General features: G+C 40.5%; 1 protein-coding gene across 3 annotated transcripts in view; it reads left to right on the forward strand.

Annotated features, from left to right (window-relative positions):
- RIMS2 (regulating synaptic membrane exocytosis 2) overlaps nucleotides 1–14683 on the forward strand; it is a 422508-nt gene that overhangs the window by 99641 nt on the left and 308184 nt on the right. For 2 of the 3 annotated variants that reach the window (XM_063131028.1, XM_063131027.1), the window contains one exon: nucleotides 4630–4875. In XM_063131028.1, the coding sequence (XP_062987098.1) occupies nucleotides 4630–4875 (246 nt within the window). Of the gene's footprint in view, nucleotides 1–4629; nucleotides 4899–14683 lie in introns of all 3 variants that reach the window. The other variant, XM_063131026.1, reaches the window with a different exon arrangement.

Consider the following 14683-nt stretch of genomic DNA (forward strand, 5'->3'; position numbering starts at 1 on the left):
GTGGTGAGATTAATGTGTCTTGATTGGCTTTATTCAACCACACCAGGCAGGTAGTATGGGCACCCGGTCAAATTAGTTAACACACCCTGGAGAGCACCCTAAGGGGCCTAGTGGGGGGTGGGTGCATTCACCAGCCTAACTTATTTCTGACCAGTTTGAGAGGGAATAGAAGGCCGGCGGGTGGGGCACTTTCACACTAAGTGGTTACCCCATTTAACAGTGGGGATGGGGTGTAACACAGAGGGATCTCTTGGCCCACCTTCAAGGTGGGTTGACAAGGAAAGGCTTGCGTGGGGTAACTTCAGTCACAGGACCTTGAGCCAGTGTGGTATTGCCTACAGAAGACTAATGGATCATAGAATCATAGAATAGTAGAGTTGGAAGGGGCCTAAAAGGCCATTGAGTCCAAACCCCTGCTCAATGAAGGAATCCACCCTAAAGCATACCTGACAGATGGTTGTCCAGCTAACTCTTGAATGCCTCTAATGTGGGAGAACTCACAACGTCCCTAGGTAACTGGTTCCATTGTCGTACTGCTCTAACAGTCAGGAAGTGGAGGCTTTCATCAGCCACAGGCTAGGTGTCCGCTCTTAGGTAGTTGCATGTTGTTGCTTGTTGTAGATAGTTTGTTGTTAAGTTTAACATAGCTGTGACTCTTCAACCCATTACAGTGTTGCATCATCATTCCGGGTTGTGTGGGGAAGTATATTTACAGGTGAATGTGAAACCTTTTATATCAAGAAATGAAAGATGTGCTCCCCTTGTCTAGCACTACAGTGTATGCATTTATTTCCCTCCCCCATTTTTAAAAAAGGCTACACAATAGTACTGTATAACTCCCCTGCAAATACACATCTATGTTTGGCAGAATAAACTATCCCCTCTTCTAGACAGATAGACAAATAGATGGATATAGATATATCCTACTAAGACTAGATATAGTGTTGTTATCATTATTTGTGGGAAGATTATGCATAACAAAAATTTGGTAGTGGTGTACTTTGCAGGACCATATTGATAAGCCCACAGTCAAGAGTATGTGAGATAAACATTATAATATCTATCTATCTATCTAGATAGATAGATAAATAGATACATAAATTAATATAAAGGGAATCTAAGCCTTTGTTACTGGGCTGCAGAATTCTATTCTAGCTGTCTGTAGCAAAGGGGGAATACATGCATAAATTCTTGTGTGTTTATCCAATAAACTGCAGTCCTTAGCCCACACAGTCAGGAGGTAAAGAATATTGAACATGCATATGGATGTTGTATATGTGTACTGCATATTTAGATGTTATGTGAAATGCATGAAAATGGGATTATAATCCCAAGCGGAACACATTTTGCAGAATAAGTGCACAGGTGTAAAGGATGCAATGCTAGACTCACCCAAAAAGTTGACATAGTGCCTTTTTAAAAACATGCAGATCACACTCTTGTCATAGAAGCCCATATATTTCAAGCTTTGTTTACTAGAGTTTATTTATATGATAATTTATCATGTACCTCTAGTAATGGGAAGTTTAAATTAACATTTATGGTAACATAACCTCTAACTACTTGGCATTTCAAGGATGTCTCAAGGCCAAAACAAATCTGATTGGATCTTCTGATATTTTTTATTTTATTTTAAAGCAGCCATGGGTCCGTTCTCTGGTACTGAGGGCTGTCAATCCAATTCTATGTCTCAGTCTCCGATCCATCTTTCCTCAGATAAGGCTGTTGGGTCTTAAAATACAATCTCACTGTCAAAAGATCTTGGTCAATCCTCTGACCAGATTTTACATATGGCCCAGTCTCTGGGACTAGTGACACAACATGCAACATTCACAAGTTTCCAAGAATGGTTAGCAGGAGCGGGCAGAGGCGAGGTCAAAGCATTCCAGAGTTCAGCCACAAGAATCAATTGTACTGAGCATCAAGGCCATTCATGGGGTGTCCGAGAGAATGGTCCAGATGGGTAGCTGAATATCTAGGAATCTGCAAAGGTCCAGAAGACCAAGGCAAAGCATGAGAGTTAAAGAGCTGTTGTTTGCAGCTTCAGCTGTGCTGATTTATAGCTGGTTGTTTATCAACACAGCTGGCTAATCAGGTCAGCATGTTGCCTTCAAGGAAGGCCCCACACTGTGGCTTCCTTTTGTTCTTTTGCTGCTTGCGTCTGAGCCTACACCGTTCAGAGGGATGAATTATCTCAGGCTCTGATTCCTGCATTTGGATAGTTCAGGAATGGCATTGGAGAGGCCAGGTTGCTCTTCTAATAGATCCAGTGAAGTTCTGTCAGCCAAAGCCTCCAGTTCTTTGCCTGGCTTTGGCTGGAGCCCATTGTGCTGGCTCTCCCCCATCCCTCTTCATCATATAAATCCTTCCTGAGGTAGGGCATGACAGCAACAAGCATCACCATTGACTCATTTCCCCTCTTTCTTTGTCCCTCTGCTTGATCACCCATCTTTGGCACTCTTCTGTCCTCTTTCCTTCCTGTGTGGACCAGCATCGTGGCAGATTCCTAGGTCCTCTTCGCCATCCAAAGGGTCTACAGGATTGGCTTCGACGCTGTCCCTCCATTTAGAACCATGCAAATAACAGCCCTTTTGCCAGTCCTCCATCAAGAAGTACAGACACTATTTTTGATTGAACCTGTACCTCATTCCCATCTCTGCAACAGATTCTATCCCAGGTACTTCACCTTACTTAAGAAGGATCGAGTTCTCTATCTGACCCTGGACCCTTAGGGAGGTAAATATATACATTGTGCCCAGGAGGTTTCTCATTATCTCTCTATTGTCTATCCTCCAACTACTTTCCTGGGGAGTCTGGTTCAATCAACCTCAAGTATGCCTACTTTCATATTGCAATAGTGAAGTCACAGAATCAATTCCTCTGCTTTGTGATTTGGACAGATGCCTATGAATACAGGATGTTGCCCTTCAGCTTCACCACTGCTCCAATGGTTTTTACAAGGTGCATGGTGGTGGTCTGCTCCCATCTTCGTGTACACAGTATCGAGGTCTATCCATACGTAGACTATTGGCTTCTAGTAGCATCAACCAGGTGTCAGCTCCTTCAGTCGATAGAGATGACCTGAAATTTCTTCAAGGATTTGAGCTTCAATTGGGAGAACTCCATCCTATAACCTATCAAAGACTCTAGTTCACAGGGGTGCTCCTGGATTCACAGTTGGGCAGAGTTACTCATAAGGAGAATCATGACAGCATTCAAGTTCCAGTGTCTACTTGGTTTAATGGCAGCAGTGACCACAGTTGTCTACTATGCCCCTCTGCATATGAGACTTCTGCAGAACTGGCTTATCCATAATTTTGATACTATTTTGGATGCTCACTGGAGAAGACTCCAGCTCTCCTCAGTGATAAAGTAGTCCCTACAATGGTGGACAGTGCTAGACAATCTAGTGCAGAGCATATTGTTCCTCCAACCTCTCCATGATGGGTTGTAGCTGTCTGGGTCCAGCTTCAGCACTGCACTTGTAGTTTATAGCTAAGATTTGATTAGAAGTAATCTGGAAGAGTCTAGGCCTATTTCATCCTGTGGAATATCAGAATCTGTGTAAGCTTATTTCTGACACTGTTTTCAGAGCAGAGCCAGGAGGAGCTTGGCTTGTGGGCTTCCTAGAGGCATTTGGTTGGTCATTGTGAGAAACAGGATTCTGGGTTAGATAGACCTTTGGTCTAATTGAGCATGGATGTTACATTTTTATGGTCTGATGAGTGACTAAAATGATTTAGTCTGTTTCATTTGTTGGATTTTAATGCTAAAATTATGCATGGAGAAAATTGTTCTTGAGAGGTAGGCTGCAATCCTAAACACACTTATTGATTCAGACATCACGGTAGGTCAGAACTGCTGAAAATTCTGGCTTACAGTGAATGGACTCCGCATGTCAGCAGGAGCGGCTAAACAAACCAGAATACCTCCATCCCTGGTTTGTTTTACCATTACATCCGAGCTTGTTCTTCATACAGCAAGAAATCCTGGTTTGTTACTAAATGTTTACTCAACAGAGAGACACAGCAATTCTTTTTACAAATTTATCTTTATGATGCATAAAGATAAATTCTGTCTTATGATCCTGGCTTGTTGGGAGAACGGACTATAGAACCTAGTTTGGACATAACAGTAAACATACCATGGACAGAGGTTCCCTGCTTTATTTAGTTGCTCCCATTGGGAGGCAAAGCCAAGTAGAAGCAATTGAGCAGTATGTATCAGCACACTTGCTTGTTTGCAGTAAGCTAGAATTTCCAGCAATTCTAGCTTATTGTGGTATGTGAACTTACTTGTTAGTAAGCCTGCATAGGATTGTACTGCTAGAAAATATTTCTTGTTTTTAATACTGTACTTAGAAGGATTGATGTCTGAGTTTGTTTGCTTTCTGTTGGATATTATTAAATACATCATAATATTTATAGTTAAATTATTTTTCTATGTATTTTTGTTCAAATCGTTAAACTTGTAGTTAAAAGATATTTGTTGACTTTATTTTCAGGATGTGATAGATGTAGGCCTGTTTCTGGAAAAGTAACCCTATATTTAGAATATACTTTGTATGAAATTGTTAGTCTCTTATCTTCTTTTAGGAAACTAATATACATTTCCCCATGTTATATGTAGGTAATGTGGGTATGTAACTCGTGCCGAAAACAACAAGAAATCCTCACAAAATCCGGAGCCTGGTTTTATAATAGTGGAACAAATACGCCGCAAAGGTCTGATCAAGTCGTTTTTAGAGGACTGCGGAACGAAGAAGCACCTCAAGAGAAAAAAGCAAAGCTGCAAGAACAATCCATATCATCACTGGAACGCGGTAGATCTCAAGGGCTCACGAGGCAAGAATCCATAAACGGCTCAGGAGGAAAGGTGGCAGGTGACACAGTAGACAGGTAAGGAGCTGGCTCATTTGTCATGTGAATCAGATTATCTGTTTTTAGTAAGTTCTTTATCCAATAAGAATCTAAAGACACATTTAATTATTTTCAAAAGTATGCAAAGTCTGTGTTATTATTTTATTATCACTTCGTAAATTAAAAAGGGGTCCATTTTGTCTAGTAGAGTGACTAGGACACAAAATAGTGGGAAATATCCAATGATGTCATTCTGCAAACTCAAATTGCATGGCTGGAGCACCACCAATCTTTCCGTTGTGCAACCTGTTGCGCTTTATGCTTGCACAACCCTTTGTGCAACTCTTTGTTCAACCGCTTGAATAACCAGTAATGCAAGGATAATGCACAACAGGCTGCATAATGGATTGCACAAATGTGATACACAATCAGTTGCACAATGGATTGTGCAAGCGTAATGTGTAACCTGTTGCACAACGGGTTGCATAAACATAATGTATGACTGGTTGCACAAGTTGTGCAAACACTTTTGCACAACTGCACTTGCACAAAAGTAACTCTAGTTGGATTCTCCCCTGATTTTTTTGTATTTCTATGTTGCGCAAAATGGTGGCCGTGAAAATGCAATTTCCACAATATTACAGACATAGTGCTCCCCACTATGCCTCTAATATTGTGGAAATTGCATTTTCACGGCCACCATTTTGTGCAACATAAATATACGCAAAAGTCAGAGCCCCGATTTTCCGTAAAAATGCCAACTTACATCTAGGAGTGGGCAGTGCCAGAGCCCTCCCTGACCTCTCACCAAGCCCACTAGGGACTTGCATGGCCTGGCAGTGGGGGATGAGCAGCAAAACGAGACAGAGATAGGTCTGACTATCCCTAAATTGTTTACCCTACAAAATGACTTGCACTGCAATTCTGTCAATGTTTACTTATAAATTAGTCTCGTTGTTTCAATGGTGCTTACTCCCTACTACTAGGGTGGCCAGGTACAAAAGTGGATAGGCCTCCTCCACTCATAATAGTTGTGTAGAGGAGGGAATTACAGCAGTTGTAGCTTTTTATGCAAGCTACACCTGCTGAAATTCGCTATTGCACACAGCTATTAAAAGTACAGGAGACGTGTCCTCTTTTGCACCTAACCACCCTAAGTGTGAGTAGGTTTGTGGATTCACAATGTGAATTTTCTGTATTCTAATATGAATCTGAGGGTTATTTAAACTGTCTCAGGGTTTATTTGTTTATTACAATTCTTTACTGCCTAATAGCCAAAGCTACATCTAGTTTATATATAATGCTAGCTATTCCTTTTAATTTTGATTAAATTAAATGGTTATCTTTAAGATAATTATGTTAGAATTTCTAGTCTTTGAAATCTTGATTGGCTATTACATTTATTTTTTTTACCCCCTTTTAGCTGTGATTGTCCTGAATTAAAACTATTTGAAAAATGTAAGCAAATCAAGCTTTCTAGCACCGACTAAATCAAATTGCTTTTTTTAATTTCCTGCTCATTGTCCTTTGCTCCATTTTCAGTTGACAGGTCAAATACTGCTTGGCTCAAAGTGCTCCTTAATTATATTCATTGTCGTGAGAGACACAATACTGTGTCAGACAGCTGAACTCATTTTTAAAGGGGGATAGCACAAAAATATTCACTGCTCATATTTTCCTTTAATTATGTACAGGAAATAGAAACTTGTGAATTCTTTACAAGTGGAGCTGTCAAGGGTATAGTTCCAAAAGTCTGGCTGAACTTTTGAAAGATTTAGACCAAAGTGTTTTTGAAAGGAGAAACATATGGTACTCTGCTTAGGATCTCCCTAGTTCTCTTGCATACAGATCTTGGTGTACTTGATAAATAAGGTAACAAGTACAGCTTGTTTTCACTTTATTACATAGGAAGATACAGTGATCAACCTGATTTTCACATTTTTAAAATGGGTGGAAATTGTCTTAGATTGGAAGTTCAGTATTCATAAACCCTTCATTTATAAACAAGTATATTTAAATAATTGATCAGCCAATTATTCAATCAGTATTCAAATAATATTATCTTATTATCCAGTTAATGAATTGAGAATAGTTTTACACAATTTTTAAAAATTCTTCAAGTCTTTGCAAATTCACCCAATTTGAGAAGGGTAAACTGTATCCTGGTAATCTGAATCTTACCATGACAATCATGGTGCTTACAGTTTTAAGATGTGAGCAGGTTTTTTTGCAATGAATTCTGCAATGGTGTAAAAAAGAAGAGAGAATTAACCTTTTGCCAACAGTATATCTTGACCCAGTCTAGAAATAGAGAGCAAGACAAGAAAGCTGATCATTGTGTTGGTGTTCAAACCAGAAATTCTATTTTGAGTAAAGAATGCTTGAGCCAGGGCTTCATTATCCATAATGGAAAGACACTAAAAAAATCAGAATGTGTTCTTTGAACAATAATGGGTGGTGTAAAATCTGAATAAAAACAATGGGAAAGTGGTTAAAATCTGTCGTAATGTAAGGTTAGGGACCAGTAATTGTTATTTTTCTATAACATTATTCCTGACACTTTGTCCTTCTTTTTGAATATTTCTAGAACTTGTTTCACATACATGGACTTTTAAATTTATAAAACAGAGGCCTGGTTGGGATGTAATAGATTGTTTTAGTAATGGTCAATTGAACAAGCCAGGATCCAGCTCACAGATATTCAAACAACATTTAATGTGAGTTGTCCCCCCTGACTCCATTCGCTAGTACCCAGCTGCTATAGTGAAGAGTTTTGTGATGTCCAAGAACTGGCACTCCATCATTGTGTCACAAACTCCATTACAATTGGCCAGCTGTAGGAACTGGTTGGGGAATAAAAATGTTCTCTTTGGAGACCTTTGGATACTTTTGGCTCAGTCCAAAACAGCATCAAATATCTGTCCTAATGCATCCCTTCCATCCCCCATGAACTCCTCATGAAGCTTTGCCGGACATTTTTGTTAGCCCCTTTCTCCCAACCCTCCTTAACAAAAGGAGGGTTGGACTTGATGGCCTTATAGGCCCCTTCCAATTCTACTATTCTATGAAAAGTCCTTTGCATTGTAGCCATCTTTCAATAAATACCTATGTTTTTCAGTAGTGACTTTTTTCTGGTGAGTAAGCAGAAGGACAAGTTTTAACAATAACTTGGGTCCTTAGGATGTAAAAGTGGATGGACATAAAAACAGCAGAAACAGAGTTTAGTGGAAAGTGAGTGGGTGTTGGTGGGTTAGAAAGGCTTTTAGGTCAAACTATGCAATTGCATTTGTTGAATTGTTGGCATAGCTTGCTCAGAGCAAAGGTGTGATTTTAACACATATCCATTCTTAAATATCAATAAAAGCATCCACGGTCCCTTTAAAACCTTTCCCCCTCACAAGGCTGCTGCAGATGTACACAAACTAGCAAATGAGATGAAATGCAGATGAACTATGGTTAAACAAACCAATCTAAACAAGCTATGGTTTAGCATTACATCTGAACCAGGCCAGAAAATCTTGTCCTCCACTAACTCAAAGCCTGGCAGTTTATGTCCCTTACTCTTGGAGTTCAAGCTTTGTTAATTTAGGCCAGAAAGCTCAACAGTCTGCATGGGTAGTCTGAGCTTGAACGAAATATGTCATTGTTATAATTACTACCTCATTCCCTAATGAATCCATCAGCTCAAGCAAAAGCAGAAATCTTCCATGGCAGTTTTAACTGTAAGGTAATCAGAATAGAAACATACCACTCTTGCTTGTCTCTTCAGCATATTATCAAACTCTCCAAACAGTTATATGAGTTACTATATCTTAACATTTTGCTGTATGCATAGAGCTTCAGCTTTAGTGGGAGCCATAGGCCTGAAGAAAACATGCTCATTGGCTGCTGAAGCAATATGTGCATCTGATCTTCTCCAGTGTAGCTTAGATATGACTTTATTATGTATCACAATTGTTTTATTAAATGTGTTTGCCTTCTGTATCCACTACTTCTAACATGCCTTTTAATACAGTCTGCTCACTGTTCTGCCCTTGACTTTGTTCTTCTTCATGGTTTCTGTGCATCACGCATATGGGCTCTTCACCATCATGGAGCCTTGATTTGGAAACCTCCATAGCTGAAAACAACATTTTTAGTGGAAACCCTCTCCCACTGTGCCACCGTGCATGTCCTAGCGGGTTCCCTTCTGTCTCTGCAGTTCTCTTTTGACCGCTTTGCTGAAAGGACTCTTCATCGGGAACTCTCTTTTGAGAATATTGCTGTTGCTGAAGTAGTTTGGTAGTTACTCCTTCATCTTTTTCTTCCCTTTCTAACATTTCTTTCTCACTTATTTTTATTTTATTTTATTAGTATAGTTAGGCTTTTTCTTTGTGTCTTGTTTTTTGTGATCTTTGATCACCACAAGGTGCATATGGCTGTTAAGGCCCTTTTCCACAAATGTGTGCAGCAAACTACCCCCCACTGATGATCATTCACCGCTGTATGAGCTTTACTAAACAAGAGAGGTGAAAATCTTTGGACTGCTTGAAGGTGGTACTTTGGAAGAAAGCCTTAGCAGCTGTAGATTCCACAAAGCCACTGACTCTCAGGCAGCACACTTTGACTGTGTCAGAGGTGCAGTCTTCCTCACCAATGTGCTCTCAAACCCTGACTCTAACCATGGGTTGGACTGATCCAACTACTCCTGGCTGTTCCCTGAGTGTCTCTGCTGCTAAAAAAGCTCTCTCAGAAGGCTAGAACACCTAAATCCTCTACGGAAGTGCAGAAAAAGAGGAAGAAAGGGCCTGCCAAGCAAATCTCTGAGCCCAAAAACTTTGCGAGCCTGAGTAAACGTTGGTTTCATTCCCTCCTGTACCAATGAGTGCTCCGTCGGCACCGATGCCGGGCTTCGACATTGGAGGGAGAGATTAAGAACTTCTCACTACTAAGGGTGTCTAACAACTTACCGGCGCACTCTTTGATATGGCCATTATCAATTGACTGTCGACAATTTCCCCCAGATTTTCTGTCTGTTCTGAGCAGCCAGGGATACATCAGGTGAATATTATGAATGTGACATGTACCACAAGTTCAGATCTCCTATATTTGATTGGGGTAGGAACTCTAACTGGTCTCTCTCTCTACGTATGCCTTATCAGTATGATTTGGCATTCCCTTCGGAATTGAGAGGCGTATTTTGATCAGACCTATTACTTGGAAACTACATCTCTGCATTATAGGCCTGCAGCGTCAGCAATGATATTGTGCCCACCATGAGAAAATTCATTTTTGCCTTCTCCTTTGGTTCCACCACGATCTACTTCTTTTAGGGCTTTCACCGGGCAGGATACACCTCAATTGTCCCATATTTCTCCACCAGAGGGATACATGGGGGCTGCGGAACATGAGAGAGCAGCCTCTCCACAATCGATGGAAGGGTTACCAATCGGACTCAACTTCTTTCTCCTCAGTGCCTCTTTTCATCTCGTTGCCAGTTGAAGTCATAGACACACAAGAGGGAGCTTTGCCCTTGGAAGATCTGTATCCACACAGATAATTCCATTAACAGGGTGATCTTGGACTGATAGTGAGAGCTTACCTTCCTCAGGATAGGCGTTAACTCTTGTTGGTTTGGCACGCAAGCTTCTTTGGCACTGCAAGACGCTGACTTTCCATATTCTGTGAATGATGGCAGTGACGGTTGCTGTAGTGGCTTAGGCAAGGCTATGTATAAGACCTCTGCAGGGCTGGTTTTTGAAGGCATTCAAGGGCTCCATCAACACTCATTGAGTTCAGCTAATGATAACAGCAAAGTTGCATACATCCTGTTATGGTGGACAGATCTACACAATCTTCTTCAAGGCATGCCTCTTGTTCAGTCACTCCCATCTTGAATTCTCATGACTGATGCCTTGCTGCTGGACTGTGGAGTATATTGCGGTCCTCTCCAAATACAAAGCAAATGGGACGATACCGAGAAGTGTTTTCACATCAATGTACTCAAATTGCAGGTGGTAAAAAAAGGCTCTCCAGTCTTTTGAGACCTATCTGCAACAGTCATGTTCAGGTACTCACAAACAACACAGCTGTGTTGTGGAAATCAACAAACAAGGAAGAATGCAGTTATCTCATCACCAAAATCATTGAGATCTTTGATTACACAATATCCAAGGGAAATGCCCTCACGGCTCTCCATATAGTAGGCAAGGACAACTTCCTAGAGGATTCCCTAAGTTGGATTTGCCAGACATCACATGTGGCAGCTAGCTTGTTCATCTCTGCATTTCCTGTTCCAGAGATGGGGAACTCCAGCTGTGGATCTATTTGCTACTGCTCAGAACAGTGTATGCTCAAGAGAAGGAGTGGGCAGAAAATCTCTTGGGGATGCCTTCCAGATTTTATTATTGGGGAACCTTTTTTACCTGTTTCCCCCATTCCCACTGATCACCAGGATATTCCAAAAGATCAGGACAGAGGCCACGAACTCCATTCTGGCAAGACCTTGGCAGCCAAGACCAGCCTGGTTTGCCCCACTCCTCAAATTAGTGAGAAAACAATTTTTACAGCTGCTGTTGATACCAATCACTGTTGACCAGGGATCGCCGTTGCATTTGGCACCCAGACCTCAACACATTCAGACTCATGGCTTGGAGAATCCGTCTGGAGTGAGTCATTTTTCTAATGAAGTCCAGGCGGTGTTGCAGGTGACGCCTAAGCCAATCATGATAGTAAATGGAAAAGCATCTCTAATTTTACAAAATTGAATGACTTACTCTGATTCAATAGATGGTGTACTTACCTTCAATAACAACAACAATTCCTTCATTCACTTTTCAGTAAAGAACTTAAATTTACATCAGTTAGAGGTTACCTGACAGCTATTTCTGCCTACCACCAACCAATTCAGGGTTTTTCTGTGTTCACTCACCTGGTTATATGCCAATTCCTAAGAGGATTTAAGAATCTTGCTCCCCCAATTAGAATCCTAGTTCCACAGTGGAGTTTATCTGTTGTCCTCAAAATGTGGACTTCTAAACTATTCAAACCTCTGGCCAAGGCTAACTTTCAGCTTCTTTCCTGGAAGTTGGCATTTTTATTGCTATCACTACGGTTCAAAGATTGAGTGAACTGTGTGCATTTGAATTGATCCACCTTACTTTGTTTTTCACAGGGATAAAGTAGTCCATTGTCCTGATTCTTCTTTCTTGCCAAAGGTGATATCGGACTTTCACCAGATATAGTGCTGCCAACCTTTTTTCTGTCTTCTTTTTCTCCTCAATTGGAAACAGTATTGCATGTTTTGGACTTTCGTCAGGTACTTGCTTCCTATAAGGACAGGACAGAGACATTCCATAAGTTGCAATGGCTTCTTATATGTTATGGAGGTCCTAAGAAGGGGTTACAGGTGTTCTGTCAAAGATTTGCCTCTGGGATCATATATACCATCAAGCTGGCTAACAAACTTGCAGGGCTTGAATTGACATGGTCCAGTAGGGCTCATTTGATGTGAAGTGTCTCCACCTTGACTGCCTTCAGGTGTGCAATGCTGCAACATGTTTGAAACTGTCGACCTTCATCTCACATTATAGACTCCAGAGGGCTACAGTTTTCGTTGTACAGTTCTGTCATCAGTAGGACATGATGCTGCACCTACTGTCCTCTGGTAAATCAGGTTGTTAATCGCCAATATGTGTGATGCACAGAGACCACGAAGAAGAAAGGCAGGTTGCTTACCTATAACTGTAGTACTTTGAGTGGTCATCTGTGCATTCACACAACCTACCCATTGTCCCCATTTCAGTGTCAATGTCACTATTGAGATTGGTACCGAAGTGTAATGTTTTCCTGGGTTGCGAGACGAGCTCAAGAGAACTGAGGATATGGTCAGGAACCTGCTAAGACATGTGTAGTGGGAGGGTTCCAAAAACATTTTCCTCATTTCTGGAAGCTTCCTAAATCAAAGCGCCATGCAGGTACAGAGCCCATACGTGTGAAGGACTACTGTTACAGGTAAGCAATCTGCCTTTAGCCTGGTTGCCTTTTTTCTCATAATTGCTATTCATACATGTGCAAAACATTTGAAACTGGAGATGCCAAGAAAATGATTGTCATAGTGATGGTAGTAGCAAGGAGAAAGCCAGCAGCTATCAAGGTGGTGAAAAGGGTAATCCAAACCCTTGCATCTGGTGTTTCATTTAAAGGTGTGTGACAACCCTTTATATTAACTTTCACCCAGTTCTAAAATGTTAATTTTGAATTGTGATTGGAATCCATGCATATTTACTTGGAAATAAGACTCATTGAGTAGTCTCATGGCAAGAGCTGGCACTGCTGATTCTTGATTCTAGCCTCGTCTATCACTGGCATGCAGTCACTGACAGATTCCTGAAAGAATGTAACACTAAACTCAAAAAAGGGTCCCTATCCCTGCTTTGAATGTCTACTCTAAAGTAAGTCCAATTTCGTTCAGTAAGACTTACCGGTAATTGAGTATAGGATTGCTCAGCCTATCCATTGACCATGATCAATTAATCCCGGAATGTTTTCCTTAGAATTGATTAATACACACACTAATCAATTTATCTATTTGTTTTCTTTATCGCTAATATTTAAGCTTTTAACTCATGCATATCCATTTTTAATTTTATTTTACCCATTAGCACTTGTGGGTTTTTTTATCTTTTGAAACTTTATTCTCTTCATATTATACTCCCCCCACCCAGCCAACTACATTTTTTGGAATTTGCCACCTAAACAGCTCACCCACCCACCCCACACCTAAACTGCTGAAATATTACTGTACTAATCATTGATAAAGAACTGTCAGCTTTTTTCATCTCTTTGAAACTTGCTTTTTCTTTGCTGAGAATCATTGCATTTGGGAACTCTGCATAGTCCGACACTAAGTGCCTATTCAGACTGTATGTGCATCAATTAACCATACAACACTCAGTCATTTGAAGCTGAATGTGTGAAAACTCTGGTGAAAAGTATTGTGTGTGAGGTGATTTTGGGTGATATCAGAGATTTCTTTGTCATTCATGTTGTGGCTTTTCACACAGACAAGTTATACAAGAGAGATGAAAAAAAGCATACATTAATTTTATTTATTTATTTATTTATTTATTTATTACTTTTATATCCTGCCTTTTAAGGCAGCATACATAATCCTCCTCTCCATTTTTTTATCCTCACAACAACAGCCCTATGAGGTAGGTTGAGCTGAGAATCTGGGTCTGGCCCAAAGTCATCCAATGACCTTCCATGGCCAAGTGAGAATTAGAACCCGGATCTTCCGACTCCCAGTCCAACACAGTAACAACTAAACCACATTTATCTGCTTGGTTTTATAGAAATACATACAATAATGTGAATTGAAATGTCAGTTTCTGAGTATGGCCAGGAATACTTTTCTTGTTTTGGAAATTATATTTGTAGAAACCTATTTTATCCTAAATCTCACATTGGCAATCTGAAGTACAAAGACAAACCAGGGTTGCAGCATTGCAGATATTCATCACTTTACAAATCCAGAGGCAATGACTTCCTCATCACCAGAATGTAAAATAACATAAATGGATTATAATATATTTGCATCCAAAATATACTGTAGATAGAACTTTCACCAGGCGATGATTTTGACATCGTGGCCTTTTTCTTCTCTGTGGTGCTACAGCTGTCCTTCTTGAATCCAGTTACATGCTACAGTAGCCAAACAGCAGGGACTGATTCCATACACAGCATGTATAAAATAAACAATGGGTTGTTCCAACATCTAGAGCCCAAAAGGACGTGAAAGTTGTAGAGAACTACTGAATATTTCTTGTTGTAAGAGGAAAAAG

Source organism: Elgaria multicarinata, chromosome 7, assembly GCF_023053635.1.
Source record: "Elgaria multicarinata webbii isolate HBS135686 ecotype San Diego chromosome 7, rElgMul1.1.pri, whole genome shotgun sequence".
Lineage (NCBI taxonomy): Eukaryota > Metazoa > Chordata > Lepidosauria > Squamata > Anguidae > Elgaria > Elgaria multicarinata.